Source organism: Emys orbicularis, chromosome 1 (genome assembly GCF_028017835.1).
Source record: "Emys orbicularis isolate rEmyOrb1 chromosome 1, rEmyOrb1.hap1, whole genome shotgun sequence".
NCBI classification, from domain to species: Eukaryota; Metazoa; Chordata; order Testudines; family Emydidae; genus Emys; species Emys orbicularis.
The window spans coordinates 330,589,075-330,604,492 of NC_088683.1; the positions used below are offsets into that span (position 1 = coordinate 330,589,075).

At 48.1% G+C, this 15,418-nt stretch overlaps 1 protein-coding gene across 1 annotated transcript in view; it reads right to left on the minus strand.

The window, feature by feature from the left end:
* Positions 1–15,418, minus strand: part of RNF17 (ring finger protein 17) — a 221,854-nt gene that overhangs the window by 96,839 nt on the left and 109,597 nt on the right. The window contains exons 22-23 of the mRNA XM_065420884.1: positions 7,376–7,496; positions 6,366–6,486 (exon numbers count right to left, since the gene is read on the minus strand). Coding sequence (XP_065276956.1) covers positions 6,366–6,486; positions 7,376–7,496 — 242 coding nt within the window. The remainder of the gene's footprint in view (positions 1–6,365; positions 6,487–7,375; positions 7,497–15,418) is intronic.

Consider the following 15,418-nt stretch of genomic DNA (forward strand, 5'->3'; position numbering starts at 1 on the left):
CAGAGGCCCAACAAGTGAAATGTTTCTACTTAGCCAAGTAGGCAGCCCTGGTGGAAGGCTTTCTGCTATCTAGCAATACATGTTGAACCTGTTCTGAACAGGCCTGTTCTTCGGGGTTCAGCCACGCAGCAGCCATGCAGTCAGATTCAGGGAGGTGAGGTTCAGGTGAAGCAACCATCCGTGGTCTTGTGAAATCAAGTCTGGACAGGGTGGGAGCTGCCCACAACAGCAGGAAGGCATTGGAGTGGAGCCCCTGCTGAGCCCACACAGCAAACTGAACAGATGACTTTTCCTGCTCTGTCTGGTGGCGAATAGGTCAACACAGCCGGAGAACCTCTTGCAACGGGGCTGAAGATCTGCTTGTTGATGTAAAACATCAAGGCAGTGTTGTCCGTCAAGACCCGCACCACCTTGCCTGAGATCTGGGGAAGGAATACCTGGCAAGCCAACTGTATTTCCCTGAGTTCCCTGACATTTATATGCAGGGAGAGTTCTTCCTGGGACCAGAGGCCGAGTCCTGAGACTGTCGAGGTGGGCTCCCCACTTAGGTCTGACACGTCCGAAACCAGGCTTACCGACTTATATGGTGTTGCAAAGGGTACCCCCTTTTATTACAGAATGCGGGTCACCCCACCAAATCAGTGAAGCCACCGCGGCCAGCAGAACAGTGAGTACTGAGTTGTGTCTGCCTGGGGAGTAGATCAACATCAGCCATAATTGTAGGGGTCTGAGGCACAGCCACGCATACTGTACCACATAGGTACATGCTGCCATGTGACCCAACAGTTTGAGGCAAACCTGGGCAGTTGTAAGAGAGTGGGTTGTGACCTGGGCGATCAGGTCCAACATAGTTCGGAATCTGGCCTCTGGTAAATAGGCCTTGGCAGAGTTGAGCACTGCCCTGATGAACTTTAGTCTCTAAACCGGGACCAAAGTTGACTTTTGCTCATTTATTAACAGACCCGGCGCCTGAAAGGTGGCCCGCACTATGCCATTGCTGTGCTGATCTTGAGCCTGCAAGCGGCCTTTGATCAGCCAGTCGTCAAGATACAGGTAGACTTGTTTGCCTCAACATCTGAGAAAGGCTGCAACCACCACCATACACTTTATGAAAACCTGTGGGGTTGCAGGCAGGTCAAAGAGAAGCGTGGTGAATTGGCAGTGGCGTTGACCCACCACAAACCTGAGGAAGCTCCTGTGTCCATGGAAGATGGAGATGTGGAAATAAGTATCTTTCAAATTGTTAGAAGGGTCCCTGAAGAGGGACAGGGGTGAGGGGTGGAAGAAAACTGGAGGGTGTAACCAACTGTTACAGTGCTGAGCACAGAACGGTCCAATGTTATGCAAGACCACGCTGGGCGGAAGGGCGACAGGCGATTCAAAACAAATGGGGGAGACGGATCGGGATTCAAGATTGGTATGCCGTCCTCAGGCATACCTTCAAAAGGCCTGCCTGGCCTTGGAGTATCTATGTGACCCCGACTGGGAAGCTGAGGCAGAAGGTAAGGGATGATGACGTTTACAGCTCTTTCCTTTCTTTTGTAGGACTCCTGCAGAGATGAAGGGGTCTGCCCTAGTGCCTGGGCAGGTCCCAACACCGCCTCATTAACTGGCAGGGCCACTGTGGAGAGAGTCGCTGCAGCTAGGATATTAACTGAGCTGTGCGCAGACTCCTTCAGCTCCCAGCCCCAAGTTTGTAGCAACCTGTTTCAGGAGCTCTTGATGGGCCCTGAAGTCATCCGGTGGAAGCGGGTTACTAAGGTCTGAGACTGCCTCGTCCGGGGATGACGAGGAAGAGGCTAGAGCTGGAGGAAGGGCTGCTGCTTCTTCCTTCACCACTTCCATTGGGGCCACTTCTGGGACCTCGGTATCGGGGTCAGTACTGGAGTCAAGATCCAGTGCTGAACGGGATGAAACATTGGCTCGCCTCTTGGACACCACTGAGTATGAAGAGTGAGAAGGGGGCCCTATTACTGGGGAAAACCCTCACAAGTTCCAATACTGCCACTGCATTGGCCAGTGGCCCGGTGACCAAGCGGCGATTGGGGGGCCAGTACAAAAGTCCTGTCTGTAGGTTAGGTACCAGTACTTCCTTCAGTGGGGCAAAGGATTCCCTTTTGGACTCCGAAGAGTATTCTTCCCTTTGAGACCATGGAGGCGCTGTAACCGTTTCCGCCTCCAGGCGGTGCCAGGGAACCAGTGACCGATGACGGGCCTGGGACCATGGAGGATTTTCCTCCAGACGGTGCTGTGATGGTCAGTGCCACGATGGAGCTCACTGCCTCTACTTTCCCCAATAGCCCTGGCTAGCGGGGAGCCTTGGGGGGGGAGGGGAGGGGAATTAAGAGGGACATCAAATCCTTTGCTGCCTGGAAAGCCTCTGGAGACAAAAGGGCCCACGACTGCTCCCGGGAGTTGGAGGTGGGTCCTGGACTGGACTTGGTGCTTTAGTCGGAGTCGCCAGAGCCAACAGGGGTTTTGGGGATGATGAGTGCCCCGGCGTGGGTCTCACTGTGCTAGTCACTCTCTGCTTTTCCCTCTTCGGCACTGGAGAGCACCATCTCTTGGTGTGCTGTTTCTTACGCTTGTTCCTTGGCACCAGCAATGGAGAATGGTGCTAGGAAGAGCACGGTGCTGGTGGAGCACTTTGCACGGAAGCCGAAGTCCTTGGTGCTGATTCGGAGAAGCTTGGCTCTGAGGCCGGTCTGAGGACTGCCTCCATTAGTAAGGCCTTCAGACAAATATCGCTTTCTTTTTAAGTGCACAATCTGAAGCCCCTGCAGATCTGGCATTTCTCCTTAATGTGAGTTTCCCCGAAGCACTTTACACAACTAGAGTATGGGTCACGCACTGGCATGGGCTTGCCACAGGAAGCACACGGCTTGAAGCCCGGGAACCGGGGGCATGCCCAGCCCCTACGACGAAAGTCCCTCGATAACAGGGACCACTATTCACCCTATATACACTAACACCAAGAACTATATATACTAATTACAAAAACTATACAATATACTACAAAATCCAAACCACTGGGAAAGAAGCCTTTTAAGAGCAAGAAGGATTGTTCCAAGCAACTGTCAAGCGCGGTAAGAAGGAACTGAGAGGGTGTGGAACTGGTGGCACCCCTTATACCAGCACATACACACGCTAGAGCCGGTCCTACAGATACCACTATGGGAAAAACCTCTGGCAACTGTGCATGCAGCATGAATGGACATAAGCAAGCACTCAAAGAAGAAGTTAATTGCACTATTCACAGTATATAAAATTAAACATATGCCTAAGTGTTTGCAGAATCCAGGCCAGAGTTTCTCCCAAGTAACAAATCAGGGTGGATAAAAATCAATGATTTAAAAAAAAAAAAAAAAAATCGGATTTTTTTGATAAAATGCTTTTTGAGGAAAAAACCTATCTAAAGATAGCTTTAATTAAGATACACTATAGCTCAAAGTTATCTCATCATGGAATAGGGATTATAAATTCTAATTCTATAGTATGAGACAATATAGTCACTTAATGTTTAAGAAGTTTTGTAAATGAGTTCCAATAGTTCATGGATTAGGGACCCAATCTTATGGGGTTCCAGGGGATTCTATATAGATTATTTAGGTTAATCTTTCTATCTACCCAATGAGACTCAGCGGTCAGTCTAGAAGATACCATCAGAGATGCTTAGTTTTGCAGATCTCAAACTGTCTCCAGAGATAACATGCTTATTAACAGCAAAAATATTTATAAATAAAGATAGATAGATAGAGAGGTGAGAAATACCAGACCTCAACCCTACTGTCCCTCTGCAAATTTGTGTACACAGACTCAATCCCTTATCTCTCTCTAAAAGTGCAAAGTTTCAAAAAGTTCAATGAATAGAAGATTGTTGGGGGCGGAATAGATCTGGACAAGTAGAAGAAGTCTGGAGATAAATGTGAGAAGGGAGGGACAGGCAGTAGAAACAAAAGTGAAATTTTCCAGAAGTCTTGAGGTCTTTCTGAGAGTTGCCTTCATTGATTTGAGATCTACCATACCATTCTCTCACTAAAAGGGAAAACATATAATGGCAGCAGGCCGTAAAAGAGACCCTGTTTGGGAATATTTTAATGAAGTTCCTCTACCTGTGGGTAAGACAGGCATGCGTGCAAAATGCAAACAGTGCAACAAAGAAATGCAAGGCCTGGTTGGAGGAAGCTGCGTTGAAGATGATGAAAAGAACATGTCTGAACATGCAGGATCTTCAGGTTGGTGAACTTTTTTTTTTTTTTTTTTTTGGCGCATCATTCGCCATTGGTTTTTTATTACATACATTTATCTTCACTAATGGAAATTCCAGTCAGAATGGAAAAATTATGACAAATGAGCTGCATAAATAATAGGTTACAGTTAATAAGGTTTATACATGCTAGGGAAACAATGCCAGCTAAAGAGACAAAAATCAAGTGAAACATTCAAATGGAAAAGGAGGGAAGAAAAAATGGCCATATTGCTATCTTGCTTTTTGGTAGGTAATTGGGACACTGAGCAAGTGTTAAACAACCAGCAGGCTAAGTGACCTAAAAATCAACCTTTAAGGACATAAGAAAAGTATTGAAATGGTAAACAGGGCCATTTCTTGTAAATAGCTAACAAAGCCATGTTAGATAATATAGGTTTATATTTCAAAGTTCTAGTCTGTTAGAGAATCAGAAGTAAATACAAATTGTATTTGTCTGTGTTTACCTAAATCTGTCAGAAGTTAACAATGTGATCTCATTAGCTTGTAGATGACAAACTTCTGTTCCTGTCTGTTACTATATTCTATTGATTCAGGGATCAAAAGGGAATATAGCAATTAGATTAAATGTGTGATGTTATATCATCGTCTTTATTTCTCTTTGAAGTTTGTAGTAAACTATCAATGAACTGCTTGAATGGTTAATTACCATATGCTAGTAAGTGCAGCTAGGAAATAGGGACTAGGGACTTTACTTCAAAGCAACAATGGGCATTACCTATTCTTCATCAAAGGAATGCCTGCTGTGAGTGACTATTAGCCCACTAGAGAACTATAAAGGAAACTTCGGGCCTGATCCTTACAATCACAGATCTCATTAAACTTTGTCAGGGGAAGTTCAAGTTGCAAGACTGAGGACTCCAAGTACCTTGGATTGTCCCTGCTAATTCTCATGGAAGAATCTGAACAAACTCTACACATGGACTGCCTATTGGACTATAACTTTTAAATTGATTCCAGAAAGACTTTCATAACTCAGCAACCTTGCCATCTCTCCAATGAAACTGACCTAAAATATTAATTTCTGTATGTATAATGATCTTTAACCACAGTACTCTTTTTTTTTTTAATCTTAGATTAGTTCATAAGTATTGGCTGTAAGCGTGTATTTGGTTAAGATCTAAAATATTCATTGAACTGATGGGCAATGTGTCTGATCTCTTGGGATTGGTACAACTTTATATATGGTGAATAAGATTTTAAGTAATTCTCACCATATTTGCCTTGGTTGTCTGGTGGTAGCCCAGGACTGGATTGCTTAACGACAGCTGTATTTTTCACTTCTTGGTAACCAGTAAGGTACTATAGAAGCGGTTTTGTTACTGGCTTAGTGAATCTAATTATTAGAATAAACCACCAGTTCTGGGGATCGTCTGCCCCATTCTTTCAAGTTTGCCCTGATTCAGCAGTCTCCACTTGGCCCCTGCAGCAACCACTGTCACAGTAATATATTACAATTTAATATGTAACTTCACAGCAAATTCCAGGGAGCACGTCCACTTGCTGAACTACAGCAGCAGTAAATAGTCAAATGACCAAAAAAAAAATATGTAAATCACTTTGTTGTGTGAAGTCAATTTAGGTGCCTAACTTATGTAACACAAATTAACAAATGTGGCCACTATACAGAAAATGTTTACTCTTCTATGATCTATAGATACACTTATACCCTGGCAGATGACAATCCATCTAGTCACTTCCCCAAGAGGTAACTGAAATGTCTATTTCTATTAGAAAACATTTTTGTTTAGTGGCTTTCTTATAATTATTTATGTTTTTACCAAGAAAACTGAGACTTTATAACGTATTTAAATGATCTTAATTCAGTTAGCATTTAATACTAGGATGAAACACCAATATAGTTAACTTTTACCTCCGATACCTTAACCAGCTATTTTTCGTCTAGTTAAAGACTATTCAAAAATACTCATGAAAAAGTATAAATTTTTTATAGCTACCTGTTGCATTTTCCCTTAACAATAGTGTCTTATTAACATATGGACAATGTCATCAATCTCAGTTGGAAAATCCAGACTCAGACAATTTCAATCCCTCCGCGCCCCCCCCCCCAACAGTAGATTATAAACAGAATACTTGCCCTAGCACGTAAGATGCTAGCTCTTCTTTAACTAGCTGACTGTTCAGACTAGCGGATCTTTTTCCAAGAACATCTGGGGAGTCAAAGAGTTCAACTGACAGAACATTATCTTGTGATATACCTCCAAAACAGATAAAGATAAAGCTTAATTTAAAAAGTGCCCAGTAACTACAACACTGAGAAAGTTAGTTGTCTGAGGGGTGAGAGAGGGTGTACAGTTGGGTAGAGGCAGGTAGAACATTGAAAAATTAAAATCTACCAAGGTCTGATCTGCAAAATAAAAAACACATCCAGTTTTAACGCAAATTCTTTAGACAGTCCCAACTTTATAACCATATCCATTAAGGATTTTTTTTTGGTGGTTTCTACACCTCAACAACATTATGGCCAAACAGCCAACTATTGCTCAAAGCTTCAATTATTAGGCAGTTTCCAAATTAATTTTTTGGTATTAACTTATATAAGAATTCTTATCTCACATAAATAAAGTTACACTTAGCAAAAACCAATAATGGTAAAAATCCCACGGAACAGACATGATGTGAAATTCAGCAGCACGTAGTATTGGCCTGTTTCAGAGGAGCTGATCACCCAAACTTCCTACTGTGGATAGTGGAAGCCATGAATACTAAGCATCTCTGAAATCAAACCCTACACATTAATGCAAACCAATGTTTACACCAGTTAACACTCACATTGTCCACATGGAACTGAAGGCATAAATGGTGTTATAATTTGGCTTTCAAAGTCTATAAAGTTTCATTCCAATTACGTTACATTTGGAAACTCTCAGCCAATCACGTTACTTACTGCAAATATGACTGTACTTTGGTAAAAGGGCAGATCTATCAGCAAACTTGAGGGGGAGTAATCATAACAGAGTGGATTTATCTCATTTAACATGAAAGTATTTACTTTATTTGATATGTGATGATCTGAATATGCACAATTATTATTTTTAATTATTTAACAATATTAGTTATGTAATAGACACACTATTGATAACTTACTAATGACTGAGCACAGCATAAATTTATCTTGAGTCATTTCTTCAAATCTTTCCTTTGCTTCTCTACTCCATTCATTTCCTCCTTTATAGGGTTCAATATGAGCCAGCTTGCTCCTGATGGCCTAAATAATAAATCAGATTAGATACCTGTTGTCACATATCCACAGTATCCATTTAGGGCCAAATCCTTGTCATAAAAGTGAGCAGGAAGGCATAAGGCACCCGCTTACTGGCCAGTGTAGGCTAAACATATCATGGGTTTCAGTGCAAGGAGAAAACCTCCCTGTGGCAGCCTAGCACCCCTCATTCTGCACAGGTGGGTAAAAAAATGGGCACAACTTTCACCTCACTATGTTGATTTAAATAGAATTAGTGGACTTACTGAGTCAGAGTCATGGCAAAACACTAACAAATTATCCATTCTTTGGATTTTTGAGTACAGAGATCTTGGCCTGCATAGTCCTATGGCAAACCTGCTAGAAAATTCATGCCAAACGCTGGAGAGTTCAGAAACATAAAAAATAGGATATGCAAAAGAAAAAGGATAAAGGTGGCATTTTGAAATTGAATGATTATGCAAAACAAACAAAACTTATTGAAGTCCCTTTTACAGAGATGATATCGTTAGTCTCAAACAATCCTCCTTAGTGGGGGGAAAAAGTGTTAGTTCTGTTGCTGAATTTTGAACCGACCCTGTGAGTTGGTGTTTACTTTTCCAGCTTTGGACAAGACAGTGGGGGGGGGGGGGAAGAGGGGGAGAAGAGGAGAGAAGAAGGGGGAAAAAGAGATACAACATTAAAGTTGGGGGAAGAAAAGACAGTTACATTTTTTGTAACTGGTGTTCTTCGAGATATGTTGCTCATGTCCATTCCATTCTAGGTATGTGCGCTTGCCACATGCACCAGTGCTGGAAGATTTTCCCTCAGTAGTATCCGTAGGGGATCGGCTCTGGCAATCTCTGGAGTGGTGCGCATATGCTGAGGTATAAGGGGTGCCGCCAGCTCCTCCCACCCTCAGTTTCTTCTTGCTGGGAACTCCAACAGTGGGAAAAGGAGGGCGGGTCATGGAACAGACATAAGCAACACATCTCAAAGAACACCACCTACGAAAAAAGGTAACTCTTTTCTTCTTCGAGTGCTTGCTCATGTCCATTCCATTTTAGGCGACTCCCAAGCAGTACCACCAGAGACAGGTAGGAGTTCATGGACATACAGACTGCAACACAGCCCTGCTGAACCCAGCGTCATCTCTGGCCTGCTGGGTGATGGCATAATGCATGGTAAACGTGTGCACCGAAGACCACATCACGGCCCTGCAGATGTCCTGGATAGGGACATGGGCTAGGAAGTCCGCCGAGGATCCCTGCGCTCTGGTCGAGTGGGTTTCACAATCAACGGCAGCTGGGTCTGAGCCATCTCATAGCAGGTACGGATGCAAGGAGGTGATTCAGTTTGAGATCGTCTGAGAGGACAGAGGAAGGCCTTTCATTCTTTCCGTTGTTGCTACGAAGAGCTGAGTCGATCTGCGGAATGGTTTGGTGTGCTTCAGATAGAAAGCCAACATGTGTCAAACAACCAACACGTGTAGCCGCCTCTCCTCGCTAGAGGAGTGCGGTTTGGGGCAGAACACCGGGAGGAAGATGTCCTGGTTGACAAGAAAGGAGGACACCACCTTGGGCAGAAAAGCCAGATGGGGCCGCAGTTGTACCTTGTCTTTGTAAAAGACGGCATATGGTGGCTCCAACATGATGGCCCTCAGTTCAGAGACCCTCCTCGCTGAGGTAATGACCACCAGAAAAGCCAACTTCCATGAGAGATGAGAGAGGGAGCATGAGGCCAAAGGCTCAAAGAGCAGGCCAGTGAGCCTCAAGAGGACCAGGTTGAGATCCCATTGGGGAACAAGGTCTCTGATCGGTGGAAAAAGCCTTTCCAGCACTTCAGGAACCTGACCGTCATGTCAGGCGAAAACACTGACTGACCTTGAACATGTGGGTGGAACACCGATATGGCCACCAAAAGGACATTAATGGAGGAGAAAGTGAGGCTCTGATTCTTCAACTGGAGCAGGTAATCCAGGATGGATTGGGGAGACGACTGGGTTGGACAGATACCCCGCTCCGCCGCCCAGCAGGAGAACCACTTCCATTTAGCCAGGTATGTAGCTCTAGTTAAGGGCTTCCTACTTTCCAAGAGAATCTGCTGCACCTGACTGGAGCAGGCCCGCCCCTCTGGGTTTAGCCACGCAGCAGCCAAGCCATAAGGTGAAGCGGGGCAAGGTTCGGGTGCAGGAGCCGACCGTGGTCCTGGGACAGGAGATCCGGGCGTTCGGGCAGTGGCCACAGAGTGGTCCATGAGTGTGCCATACCACTGTTGACAAGGCCACGCTAGGGCAACCATGACCTTGTCCCTGTCCCTCTTGATCGTTGACAGGACTCTGCTGATAAGAGGGTGTAGTAAGAAGAGGGCCTGAAACATAAGCCCATGTAAGCAGGCTCTGCTCACAGAAACTGGCAAGAACAGGGCTGATATTGCAGAAACATATTCCGAAGAGATGCGAGGCACAAAGCACTCACACAAGCACATTCCAGGAGGGTGGTACCAGAACACCTCGATACCAGTACATTCCCCAAAGATAACAGGAAAATGCTGGCCCATCTTAAGGATAAGGTCAGGATGACAGCATGATGAATAGAAATGTTTTGATCAAATCAACACGTACAAGGCAATGGGTGGCACCCTGATACGTCAGGGGCAATACGTAATTTGTTTGTATCTGTGTATCAAGATGTATCTCAGAGGGAGTGTCTTTGGTCAGCCTAGGGAGCAGTGGAAAGTCCCGCCACTGACTGAGCTGCATCCATTGTCATGGGCATACATGTCTTAGTATCCTCGTAGAGTCCGCCAGGTGCTATTACCGTACTTTGTCAACAATAAACCTGGCCAGGCACCTTCTCATCTTAACAGATTTTGTGGTCATTGTGCAGTTTGCTCGAGGTCTGCTGTGCCAGCTATCTGTGCAGAGCTGGAACAGCACACAGGGAGAACACACACAGCCGAACATCTGACGACAGAGGGATTGGCGGGAAAGCATGCAGCAGATCCTCTGCCCATGACAGGAGAAACGCGTCTGAAAGGGCACCCTCGCCTGGACTCTGCAGGGAGCAGAAACACTGACATTTCTTGTTCTGTTTGGTGGCAAACAGGTCCACTCGGGGAGCTCCCCACCTGTGGAAGATCATCCATGCGACCTCGAGATGGAGCACCCACTCATGGTGAGAGCAAAAGGACCTGCTGAGGTGGTCCGCAAGTGTGTTGTGAATGCCAGGGAGATGCGCTGCCTTCATGTGGATTCCATGCTGGATACAGAAATCCCACAGACGGATGGCTTCCTGACAAAGAGCCGATAATCGTGCGCTCCCTTGTCCACACAGAACATGGAGGCTGCGTTGTCTGTCAGGACTCACAGCGCTTGACCCGACAACTGGGGGAGGAAGACCCCGCAAGCTAGGCGGATGGCCCTGAGCTCTTTGGCTTTTATGTGCAGTGCACACTCCTCCGGGAACCAAGTTCCTTGGGTCCACATTGTCCCGAGATGTGCACCCTGTCTGAGGCATCCGATAGCAGCGAGACCTCGGGCCGAGGATTTGCAAATGGCACTCCTGCCATCACCCCCTTTGGGCTGGGCCACCACTTTAGGGAGGTAAATACGCTGCATGGGATCGCAACAACCTTGTCTAGGTGATCGCTGGACGGGGAGTAGGCCTTTGCCAGCCACAGCTGGAGGGGCCACATTTTAAGCCTTGCTTGGTGGACCACATAGGTGCACGCTGCCATGAGGCCTAGAAGCCTGACACAGACTCTTCCTGTGGTGATCTGGTGCATGAAGAGGTGGGTCATTAGCTTTGACATCGATTCAAACCTGTCCTGTGGTAGAAACACCCTGGTATCAGTAGAGTCTAGCACCGCGTGGATGAACTCTATCCTCTGGACCGGGAAGAACGTGGACTTTTGGTCGTTTATCAACAGGCCCAGAGCTTGGCACGAGTCCTGCAGCACTTTGACACTGCGCTGGACTTGGAGCGGGCCTTGACGAGCCAGTTGTCGAGGTACAGGTAGATCTGGATACCCCAACATCTCAGGTAAGTGGCCACCACGGACATGCATTTGGTGAACACCCTTGGGGCCGTTGCAAGGCCAAAGGGAAGCACTATAAACTGGTAGTGAGCTGCCCCCACCAGGAAACATCTGTGCCCTTGGAATATTGATATACGAAAATAGGCATCCTTCAAATCGACAGCGGCATACCAGTCTCCCAGATCCAGGGGAGGGATGATGGAGGTCAGGGAGACCATGCAAAACTTCAACATCTTGAGATATCTATTGAGGTCCCACTGGTCCAGAATGGGGCAGAAACTGCCTTTGGCCTTCGGAATGAGAAAATACTGGGAATAGAACCCCTTTCCCCTTTCGATGCACAGGGACTTCCTCCACAGCCGCGACTTGTAGAAGGGCCTGTACCTCCTGACTGAGCAGCTGCTTGTGAGAAGGGTCCCTGCAGAGGGACAGGGGAGGAAGGGTAGAAATAAACTGCCGGGTATACCCCACTGCCACAGTGCTGAGGACCCACCGGTCCATAGTTATTGCAGTCCAAGTGGGGAGGAAAAAAGAAAGGTGGTTGGCAAAACAAAGGGGGAGGATCCAGTTCGCAGACTGGGATGTCGCCTTTGGGCGCACCCTCAAAATGCCCGCTTGTTCCCTCGAGGGAAGCAGGATGAACCTGACTGCAAGGCTGAGCCAGATTGGTGGCCCTGGTGGCATGTGTAGCCCTTGCCCTTCTTATGATAGGGCTCTGATCTCACCTGACTGGGAGGTCTATGAGGTTGCTGTGGCTTGAACCTCTTTCTAGCAGGGGCTGGCATATAGACACCAAGGGACCGAAGGGTAGCCCATGTAATTTTGTGTCTGTTTGCTCCACAAACAGGGCCAGGCCGTCAAAGGGGAGGTCCTGTAGTGAGAGCTGGAGTTCTGTGGCCAGCCCAGAAGACATCAGCCACAATGCCCACTTCATCACCACCACCGTGGCCATGGACTTCGTGGGTGAGTCTGATGCATCTGATGCGGTCTGGAGGAAGGCCCTTGCCACCGTTTTCCTCTTCTCAAGGATAGCCAGGAACTCCATCTTGGACTCCTCGGGTAGCACGTATGCGAACTTGGTGATAGACTGCCAAACATTAAAATCATATCTGCCCAGGAGGGCCTAGTGATTAGCCACTCTGACCTGGAGGCTGGCAGATGAATAAACCTTCCTCCCAAACAAGTCAAGCCTCTTGCCATCTTTATTCTTGGGAGTAGGGCCGGGTTGTCCCTGTCTCTCTCTCTCGTTGACCGCAGATACCATGAAGGAGTTTGGGGCACGGTGAGTGTACAAATATTCAGGTCCCATAGCAGGGACATAGTACTTCCTCTCTGCCTGCTTGGAAATGGGTAGGAGGGAGGAAGGGGTTTGCCAGAGGGCTTTGATCAGCTTTACCACCCCCTCATGTACAGGAAGCGCCACCCTGGACAGAGCTACCATGGCCAGGATGTCCAACAGGCCATTGGAGGGTTCCACTAACTCCTCCACCTGTAAGCCCAGGCTGGCTGCCACCCTCTTAAACAGCTCCTGGTGTGCCATAGCTTCGTCCAGAGACATCGACTAGGATAGTCCTGCCACTGCCTCATCGGGCAAGGACGATGATGAGGCGGGGGGAAGGGTGGGTGCAACTTCCACCTCTGGATTAGTCTCCTCCCCAGTAGAAGGCTCCTGGGCACCATGCTCTGACCCCACGTCCGATGCTGGGGGAGGGTGGGAGATGGTCACCGATTTCCTGACTGAACTGCCTGACACAGAGCACTGGACGAGTGTCTGCGGAACCCCTATGGGTTCCAGAACTGCCATGGTGGAGACCACTGGCCCTGGGGCCAAGCACCGGCTGGCAATACCAGAGCAGCTCCTCCGTGCTTGGCTGACAGCGACTGTCTCAAAGGGCCTGAGGCCTCTTCCTCTTCGTCTGAAGAGGGTGAGCGACACCTCAGGGACCACCGTGGTGCTGATGAGGCTTCAGAGTCCTCCTCCTGTTGCCTTCCATGCCACTCACTACAGGAGGACCGGTACCGGGTCTCAGAGTCTCGACGACGGCTGCTCGGAGCTTGGCAGATCAACGGCGGGTATTTGGCAATCGACGCCTAGAGCTCCTCGAGCAGTACCGATGGTCTGGCGATTAGGAACATGATGGCAACGAGCGACACCTAGACGAAGTCGATTGGTACCGCAGATGCAGCGATGTCCCCCTCGATGGCAGGGATCTGCCACGTTCTGGCTCCACTGAGGACCTGTGCCCTGGGGAGCGATGTCTTCTGTCTGGAGACTGGTGTGCCTCAGTCCCATGCCGGCTCTTGGGCGAGCGGCGCCATCCCACGGGGAACTGATACTGTGAGTCCTCCCACGAATGATGCCGGGATCTCCGGTCACTCTGGGCAGGTCAGAAGCGCGTCCCCAGGGAGCAATGCTTTGATGTTGACCACCTCGGTGCTAGGGACCAATGCCGCACTGACGGGGACCACGGTGCAGGTCCCAGTGTTGGCTAACCCTTAGAGACAACCATGCTGGAGCGAGGTGTTGGTGGCACCTGCAAAGACAATGTCTTTGGCTGCCTGGAAGGCCTCCAAGGTGTATAGAGCTTCCAAGAGCTGAAGACCTTTTCCACTAGATGGAGTGGGCCGTGGGTCCATTGGAGGTCTGGCTGGGGATGCCCGTCCCTCAGGGTCTGTGCTCCTCCGCAGCCTTCACCCTCACCCCACGTGGAGCTGGGGAGTGCCCTCTGTCCTGGTGCTTTTTAGGCCTCTTCACCGGTACTGGGACTGGCGTCAGGAACTTGGTGCCGAAGGCGCACTTCGCACCAATGCACTCGATGACTTTGGCGGCTCGGAGACTAGCCCAAGGGCCAACTCCACGAGGAGCACTCTCAACCTTATGTCCCACTCCTTTTTGGATCTTGACTTGAAGCTCTTGCAGAGTCGACACTTGTCACTGATGTGGGCTTCACCCAGACACTTCAAGCAGTTTTGATGCGGGTCGCTAATCAGCATGGGCTTTGGACAGCGCTCACACGGCTTAAAGCCCAGGGAACGGGGCATGCCCCGGCCCTGGGCAAAGTCCCAATAGGGGACTATCTAAGTTAACTACCACCACTACTACTACTACTACTAAAACACAAAAGAACCACTTAAGCAACTATTTACACACTATGCAGAAGAAAACCACTGGGTAACGTAATGCTTGCTGAGGCAAGGAGCAGTTCCAGCACGGTCACTGGCGGTAAGAAGGAACTGAGGGAGGGGGGAGCCAGTGGCGCCCCTTAGACTGCAGCATATGCACGCCACTCTAGAGGGTGCCAGAGCCGGTCCCCTACGGATAAACTTCCAGCACCGGTGCATGTGACGAACACACACACCTACAATGGAATGGACATGAGCAAGCACTTGAAGAAGAACAGGTTTGGTTTTTTTTTTGTTTTTTTTTTTTTACATTCTTAGGATGCAAGTCAGTCAGTCTGTCATGGACAGACATCCAAGGCTGGCAGGTTGGCCACGACAGCTGTTGCTCTGGACCCCCGCTCACTTCTCTGGTCTGGGACATCACGTGGCTAATCTGGGCAGATCCCCACCCTCTCACCAGTCCTGGGCATATCTGGCTAGGCTGGCCAGTCTCATCTTGTCATGCTGGAATAGTTGGTCTCAGGATCAGGTCAAAAGCAAAGAGAGGATAGATGAAAGATAGTGAGGAAAGGGAAGACAGAGCAGGATCTCATAAGTATCACTCTGAGGTCCCCACTGGTCCAGCAGTAATGGTCAGGTTTCCCCACTGATGCATTGAGGTCTAAGTGTCACGATGACTGAGGATCACCAATGAAGGACGGAGTCTCTGCAGTGAAGCAGAGGCTATTGGCCTTTCCTGAGGGAATCCTCCAGGAGTCAATTCCACCATTTTGATCCCCAAAGTCTCT